Below are 8,210 nucleotides of genomic sequence, written 5' to 3'. Positions count from 1 at the left end.
TTATTCTGCACACAAACGCCTCGTCTTTACTTCCATCTAACTTCTTTCCATCATTCTCGTTGAATCTGTACCATCATAGCTTTCAGGACCAGGGGTTAACAGTATTATTTTTATTTTAAAGTCAATTAAAAGACAAAACAACACAAACTGACAACATTGTGCTGGTCATTTTGGCTCTGTTCACACCCGGTATTAAACCTTGTTTTAGGTGGTCCAATCACCAGTGGACAGCTTTTAGTTCAGGTTAAACCAGGCATTGCACTAGGATTTAAAGTTTGAATGAGACGAGTCATGGTCTTTTTTCGGCTGGTACACTGCTTGCTGTACTTTGACGTTTTACAACTGATAGTCTGGTATCTGTGATCCGTCCATGATCCTTGCCTTCTCACATTTCTCTCTGACTTATTCTCAACCTTTGTTTTCTCTTTTTCTACATCAGTTCACCCACTCTCTCCTCTCCTCTCTTACTTCTTCCTATATCTTTTCGTCCTCACTATTCATTTTCTACTTCCTCTATTGTGTTTCTTCTTCCTCCACCGTCTCCTCACTTTTCATCTAAATTTCCCTCTGGATCAATACAGTATTTTTATCTGACTATCTCTAGCTATCTTCTGCTTCCTCTTTTGTCTTTGTCTCTGTAACCTCTTTCCCTCACTTTTGGTAAACCAGCTTCAAGTTCAAACAACAAAAAATTCAAGTTAAGTCAAGTTATCAGAAGAAACAGAAATAATAAGCAGAACAGATAGCGATAGGAAGTGTTGTTTTGATGATGTTGTCAGTGTCCTGCACCAGGACGTCCTGTTGGTTACGTTTCTAAGAATAAAAACGAGCAGATTAAATAAATACCTAACGGCAGATGTATAGACAGGTTTTCTGTTTGCACCGTGAGCAAAGGTTAAGATAAAGTTTTTATTTAAAAAACCTGAGTGGGTCATTTAAAGTCTTGTTGCAACATTATATTGAGAGCTGCTGCCCTCAACACCCCAGTTGTTCAGTTTGATTCTGATGAGGAAAACATGAGGAAACGCAGCAGGAAAAATATTTACATATATGTGAATAGAAAATGTGACCACATTTACGACAAAACTTAGTTTGTTACAAAAGGGTACAGATCTTTAGATCTTGTGCTGCTGTAAGACAATGTATTTCGCGTCTGGGCAAAATGAGCCCAGACATGAACGTGATCGTTGATTCGGTGTGACCTTTTGTGTAAGGACACGAGGAAAAGAAAACTGACTTTTAACTAGTCTCAGAAGACGATTTGAACCAAGGCCTGTTACTGACAGACAGACTTTATTGATCCCAAAGTGGGAGTTTACGGTTACACTCCCAGTCTGACTGGGACAGGAAATGCATCATACAGCAATACAGTAGAGCAGTGGTGAGGTCATACAAGATGTTTATGATGGAGGCAGCCACTGTACCAACATAGAATATTCTATTTGTGTGTGAGTCTGTCTGTCTGTCTGTCTCTGTGTGTGTGGAACGAGGACATTTTGGCTGGTCCTCACTCTCTGACACACCCTCATAGAGCTGTTTGGGTGAGATGAGGTTTTAGGATCCAGTTGGGTTTATGTTATTGCAGGGGCCTCCCTTTTGCCCGGAGGCCCCCAAAGTACCTTGAATTAGGTTAACACCTGTCCTCACAAAGAATAGGCAGTATAAGTACGTTTGGGGGAAATTTTCACACTAAAAACCAGTCAATTGAGATTGCTTTTAGCATGGAAAGTGCTCTATAAATCAAATGTATTATTATTATTATTATTATATTGTCCAATCAGTTGGGAAATAGTAAATTTCTGGGTCAGTGGTTGAGGTTAAATTAAGTCTTAAGTAGAAAATAAATGTAAAGTCCCCAAAGCCATTCATTGTGTGTGTGTGTGTGTGTGTGTGTGTGTGCGCGCGTGTGTGCGCACGCGTGCGCGTGTGTGTTGGTGGGAAACCAACCGCCTCCTTCCCGTCAGCAGTTCGCGCTCCTCCGCTTGCTGCTCTGAATTCTACGAATTTCTTTCGCGGGATTTGAATATTCATGAGGCCGAAAGTAGAAACCGCAGCTTTAATGTGATTGGTGGAACGGTCCAAAACATTGCGTAGACGTATCTGCGCTGATTGGCCAGCCAGTAAGTGGGCGCGGTCGGGCAGAGCGGCATAAATACGGAACAAAACAGTAGCGTAGAGAAGAGAAGATCGCCGGAAGGAATTGTTAGTGTTTATCTCCCGCTGGAAGTGTTAATACGTTCCAACGGTCTAGCGGCAGTTGTCTTTACTGAGATTGTGAAAGCGTGAGGCAGGAAACAGTCGGAGGGAAACGGCGGCGTCGGTGGATGTAAAAGTGGCGGACAGAGTCCAAATTTAACGCCCACAGCAGGATGGATTTCATCCTCTTCGACTGACGGGAAGAGTCCACAACATGTTGCAGAAACGAGCCGTGGAGTTCGACGTGGAGGAGGAAGTCAGAGTAAAAAACGGTGAGCGCAACAGGAAAGTCTAGTGTTTGTTTTAAAGCGGGATAATGTGACTGTTCAGTTCAGGGACAGACTCAGGCCAGACTCCGTTCACACAACAGAGACTTTCGAATGTCGGTATTATAACTGGAAATGTTTCCATGGTGACTGAATCCCACTTTGGCGAAAGTAAAACGTTTTTATTCTGAAAAAGTCCAAACTTTTCAGTCACCTTTCATCCAAATATGACCGGGCATCACATTCCCGACTCTTAGTCCCGCTGAAAACGACCCACTATTTGAATCATCGCGATAAATCGGACAGCGACTTTTTAATGGTAAAGAAAAATAAATGTTGTTGGTTGGCTGGCATTTTATTCACACTAGGTTGTTCAACAGTTTCAGGACACCAACAGACACACATGTTCTGTAAATGTGTATTTATTTATTTGTCGTTATCAATCCCTTATGACAAAGAAATGTGATTGAGGCTTGATATTTTACAGTCTAACCATACACTTTATTATGATAAATATAAAACAATATGTAGAACTTGAATTAAGGCAATTTTTTCTGAAATCTAAAAATAAATTTGCATGTTTTCTACTCTTTGTATTCTTCAAAATAAAAGTTTTCTTATTGGCAAACAGACAGAATCAACTGCTCCAGGCTTTGTCCTGAGTTTCTAACCACCTCTCACTGAGTTAATCTGCAGATTGAATTTTCTCATTGTTGGAATTAACACAAACCTCAGGGGGTTTTATTTTTGGCCACAGAAACAGATCAGGAGGAAATAAACAGGACGACTGTTGGTCTGTTGGGGGTTTATTTTATCATATTGTTCCACAGCTGATGATTCCATGTTCTCTCCCCTCAGTGAAAGAACCGTTCTGCAGCCAGTATCACTGTGGTCCTCTGCTCGGCAGCGGTGGATTCGGTTCAGTGTTCTCAGGCCACAGACTCTCTGATGGACTGCAGGTTAGAACACACACTGGAATGATGTTTCTGTGAAACACTGACCCTCTCCTCCTGCAGATTTAATCTAAAAGATTTGCCCCTTTTTATCCATCCAGGTTGCCGTTAAACAGATTTCCAGTGACAGAGTTCAGCAGTGGGCCAGACTGGTGAGTGGCACACTTATTATAGTATTTGTATATATACAAATACTATATATAGTATATGTATTTAGTCAATAAAGTGAAATCAAACCGTGAAGTTACGTCCAGAGTGAGGAGTTCAGTGACTGTGAGCTCAGGTCGGTTTTGCCCCCTGCTGGTCGACCAGGTAAATTCGTCGTAGGTGTGTGTTTGTGCCTGGTTCCCACAGAAACCTGTTATGTTACGCCCCCATCACCTCAACCTCTACCACAATAAAAATGAACCACAATGATTCAGGGCAAAAACAAAACAAAACAAAACACAGAGGAATCAAAGTTCAGGTTTCTGTGTAAATTTACTGGCAACATAAAGAGAATCCACCTACATGAGTCATGACAGGAAAAACTCATGTTACAGTTACGGTGTGAGCCAAGTTACATTTCCACATGTTTAGTTTGAATAAGTGCAGTTTATATCTTGTTTATGTAAATTGGAGATTCAAAATGTAATTTCATAAATTAAGTTCATGGTGATTTGTTAAACTGTCAGCTATTAATAAGTCATTTTAATTGATGTTGGTTTAAGAACAGTATTTGTTAAAAGCAGCAATATTTAAGTTTCCGTTTAAATAGGTTAGGATGTTACTGTCGCTTTAAGAGCGAAGCATGGCTATGAAGTTTATTAGTTCATAGCTTTGAAGTTAATCACTTAATTTTACTTTGAAGTTAAGACATTATTGCTTTGAAGTTAAGACATTATTTGAAGTTAGCTCAGTTGAAGCTAAAGGAGCGAACAAAGAGTTTTCTTACCGTAGAACACTTTTCTGATGAGGAAGACTTGCTTTTGAATACTCCTGTATGCAGTAACTTATTAGTCACTGAGAGTGTGTCTGACTCGTAGACTGCAAATAAAGATGATCGATGGCTGTATATGAAGATGGAAGATGCATCTCCGCCATTGTACAGAAGTGAAGCTAGAATATCTCGGATACGAGTGCCACCATCACCTGCTTTTGATTTGAGCCATAGCCTGTGCAGAAGTGATTTTGGAACAGAGCCACAGTATCGAGGTCCCGTCCATACGTGTGTCAGCCTCATGTCTCAGCCCATTTTATAGCATCAAATAACTCATTAAAATCCAACATATGCAGGGGGCGGGGTATGTGACCTGTACTGCAGCCAGCCACCAGGGGGAGATCCAGATGATTTGGCTTCACTTTTGGGAGCTGTCAGTCGTCCATTTTTATAAACAGTCTATGATCTGAAAAAACATGTCACTGTCAGTAAAGTCATGTATTTAGTCAACACTTGAAAATGGTGACTTTGTTTTAAAGTTATTAAATTTAATCTGGTGAACGCTGCAGACAAAACACATTCAGAGATCAGAGTGTAAACAGTCATGATGATGATGATGATGATGTTTATAAATCCTCTGTCCCCTCAGTCTGGCGAGGTCAGCCCTGTGCCCATGGAGATCGCGCTGCTGCAGCGGCTGTCGGAGGTCGGGGGTCACAGGGGGGTCATCAGCATGCTGGACTGGTTTGAGGTGGAGGGGCAGGGCTTCCTGCTGGTGCTGGAGCGTCCACCGCAGTTTCAGGACCTCTTCGACTTCATCTCAGAGAGAGGGGCACTGTCGGAACACCTGGCACTCAGGTACCACTCCACGCCGCCACTGACACCACTGACTCTGTTCCATTCGACTTTGTTTTTGTCCGTGTTAAAGTTCGGTTTCTTTCCCTCAGGTTTTTCTGTCAGATTGTGGAGGCGCTACAGTTCGTGCACACTAACGGCATCGTGCACCGAGACGTCAAAGACGAGAACATCGTGGTTGACACGAGGACACTCGAAGTCAAGATCATCGATTTTGGATCAGGAGCTCCGCTCAAAGAGACACCGTACAGCGAGTTTGAAGGTATGGAGACAGAACTGTTCAACTCTACCGATCAGTCTCTGTCAGCGTTCACACAGACATGATGTGATAGCAGCTGCAGACTTACTGACTGTCCTCTCCTCTCCTCAGGTACTCGGGTCTACAGTCCTCCTGAGTGGATTCTGTCTCAGTCCTACGACGCCCTCCCACTCACCGTCTGGTCTCTGGGCGTTTTGCTCTTCGACATGGTGTGCGGTGACATACCGTTCGATCGCGACCAGGAGATTGTCAGGGCCATGCCTGTTTTCACTAAGCGGGTCTCCAAAGGTGAGCACAGGCTCTGCCCACCGCTGTGACCTCATGAAATGTGATTGGCTTGGATGAAAACTGTTCTTACATCACCTTTGAGTGTCACTCATGTCACTGTTGTTTGCCCCCTTTCCCACCAGAATGCCAGTCTCTGATTTGCTGGTGTCTCTCGTACCGTCCAGACGACCGTCCGACTCTTGAGGAGATCCTGTCCCACCCCTGGGTGGAGGGGGGAGAGGTGGAGGAGGAGGAGGAAGGAGGAGACTTGCAGGACGTCCACAGCTCGCTGCCCAGCACGTCCCTCTGACCACACAACACTGAACATGCGTGGCTCTGGGCAGATCCTCACAGTCAAATAACCCTGAACATCCAGGTCACTGGAGTCCATGTGACCTCACAGGCTGTGTAGGACCCGGCTCAGCCAGCAGGGCGGAGACAAAAACTAAAACCTCACACTGGACTTTAAAGGATCAGGTTTTTTTAAACTGCTTCAGATACGGAACAAATCAGGGTCATTACAGTTACTTTTTGCATCCATCATCAGCCAAGTCTGAAATCCCTGATGTTGTGACCTTGAACGCACCAGCAGGGTAAGGGAACAAAATCCGTTTAAAGAGAACAAATCTAGAAGGAGTTACAAGAGGAAGAGGAAGAGGAAAAAGTATTTATTTAAATCTGAATGTATTTATCTGGTGGTGAACGCAGCAGGTTCGGAGGCTGCGTCTGATTGGCGCTGACTGACTTCCTGTTTGATTATTTATTGAACTGAGTATTTATTTGCTGTATGAGTTAACTGATGGTGATGATGTCCTCTATCGTAACATGAGGGAAATGAAGGAAGAGAAACCTACAGGTTCAACTCCTCACACGCAACAGAATGTGACCAGGTTTTCATTAGACCAACGTCTGTATGAACAAAACTGATCAAACTACACAATTTTATATGATCGTAAAACCGTTACACACAAAATCCTCAAAACTGAGAATCTTTACCTCTTTTGTATAAAAAAAAAGACTGGTTAAACTGAACATTTTTCCATTATTATGTTCCCAAGCAGAGATTTTTATTTTTTTTCTGAGGTTTCTCCTGCCTCCTCCAGTCTGAGACGGATCAGGTATCGGGTTCAGAAGGTAACCGGCAAGTCTGGTTCGTGGTGTAAATACTTTTCTATTGTATTCTGGGGGTTAAAGGTCAAAGTGGCCTCATCAGCCACTTGTTTCTGTTTATTTACATTAAATAACACTGGACCGAGAAGAAAAAGATCTGAAGTTTGAATAAAAGTTTCTGTCTTCCTGTTTCTGACTCCATCTGTGATTTAACTACAAAACACAAAAAATAATGTCACTGTCAGGTTTATATTCACTCCCATCAACTGGTTCAACTGAGTCACTGCTTCATAAAAACAAGAAAGAAATAATGATTTCATGACTAACTCAGCGCCTGTCACTAATGAAGACTGAGATGAGGTAGGAAAGTAGTTAAACTTTGAATGAAGGATATAACTCCTATATATATATATATAAAACAAATCTATTCAGGTCATTTCAAACCATTTTTTTTATTTTTACTGAACATACAATTAAGAGATTCTGTTTTACAGAGCACATCAGATAAAGCGGAATATGAAAGATGTTTTTCACATTGAAATAGTGAGCATGGTATTAATTCAATAATGTTCCCATCGGATTCTTTATTTTTTAACATCAAGTCGAAGCAGCAGCTGAGCGGAACCCAGGAAAAAATATTAAATTGGTCATAGTTTCTCTTACGAGGCATCATGGATCAGAGGGGGCATGCAGAGTAGTCATCTCATGATCACAATAATTCATGGATCTTGAAGTCTTATTTAGGGTAGTGATATCTGCAATTGATTGATTGCTTGATTGAATTTAAGCAGACTGTTGGCCCTTGGCGGAGGTATGAGCTCTATTAAGTCAGATTCTAGTTTGTTGTGTTTAATTAACTAATCTTATTTTTTCTGTGGGGTCCTGAACAGACAGAAAACCTCAGGTACAGAATAATAATTTCATCACAGCAGCCATTATCATTATTAACTGAAAATATTTCAATGAATCAAAGATTGCTCAGTGAATGCAATGTCAGAATAGTGTTTTCATGAAACATGTAATAATGTCAAAAACACAAATATTGTAGTTTATTTTAATTACTATTGTATTAATATTTATGTGATCATATATTATAATTGTTAAATATAATTAAAATGGTTACATTTGACTCATTACACAGAACTGTTGTCAGTCTTCTGATTATCTCATGTGTCTGTGGTGACATCATGAATCACATGTGAAGTTTGTCTTGACTCCGATGTGTTAATCCTCTGTCACTTGACCTCACTATGTAAAGTGCCTTGAGACAATGTATGTTGTGATATGGCGCTATACAAATAAAATTGAATTGAATTGAATTGTCAAACTGAAATATTAAATGACCATATTCAGACATCTCCAGATTCCTGTTCGTCTCAGGCCTT

At 41.4% G+C, this 8,210-nt stretch overlaps 1 protein-coding gene and 1 long non-coding RNA gene across 2 annotated transcripts; one reads left to right on the top strand and one right to left on the bottom strand.

Annotated features, from left to right (window-relative positions):
- Nucleotides 1–2,168: 2,168 nt before the first annotated feature.
- Nucleotides 2,169–7,014, top strand: pim2 (Pim-2 proto-oncogene, serine/threonine kinase). The gene is made up of 7 exons (XM_035645282.2): nucleotides 2,169–2,468; nucleotides 3,321–3,421; nucleotides 3,517–3,567; nucleotides 4,984–5,192; nucleotides 5,282–5,451; nucleotides 5,560–5,736; nucleotides 5,859–7,014. The coding sequence occupies exons 1-7, from the start codon at nucleotides 2,411–2,413 to the stop codon at nucleotides 6,023–6,025; spliced, it is 933 nt and encodes a 310-aa protein (XP_035501175.2). The 5' UTR covers nucleotides 2,169–2,410; the 3' UTR covers nucleotides 6,026–7,014.
- LOC124849883 lies at nucleotides 3,173–4,579 on the bottom strand. Its single transcript, XR_007030476.1, has 3 exons — nucleotides 4,350–4,579; nucleotides 3,653–3,804; nucleotides 3,173–3,415 (listed from the first exon to the last, which is right to left on the bottom strand). It is a non-coding gene; the product is annotated as an uncharacterized LOC124849883 (long non-coding RNA).
- Nucleotides 7,015–8,210: the final 1,196 nt, after the last annotated feature.

Source organism: Scophthalmus maximus, chromosome 3 (genome assembly GCF_022379125.1).
Source record: "Scophthalmus maximus strain ysfricsl-2021 chromosome 3, ASM2237912v1, whole genome shotgun sequence".
Lineage (NCBI taxonomy): Eukaryota > Metazoa > Chordata > Actinopteri > Pleuronectiformes > Scophthalmidae > Scophthalmus > Scophthalmus maximus.
Note: the sequence above shows the minus strand (reverse complement) of the source record. Positions and strands in the feature narration are given on the sequence as shown.

What these genes read in the sequence shown, in the direction of transcription:
- pim2 (XM_035645282.2), top strand. Translation starts at nt 2,411, where the DNA reads ATGTTGCAGAAACGAGCCGTGGAGTTCGACGTGGAGGAGGAAGTCAGA. An exon ending in ACCGTACAGCGAGTTTGAAG is followed by an intron (nt 5,452 to 5,559) that starts GTATGGAGACAG and finishes TCCTCTCCTCAG; the next exon opens with GTACTCGGGTCTACAGTCCT. An exon ending in CACTAAGCGGGTCTCCAAAG is followed by an intron (nt 5,737 to 5,858) that starts GTGAGCACAGGC and finishes CTTTCCCACCAG; the next exon opens with AATGCCAGTCTCTGATTTGC.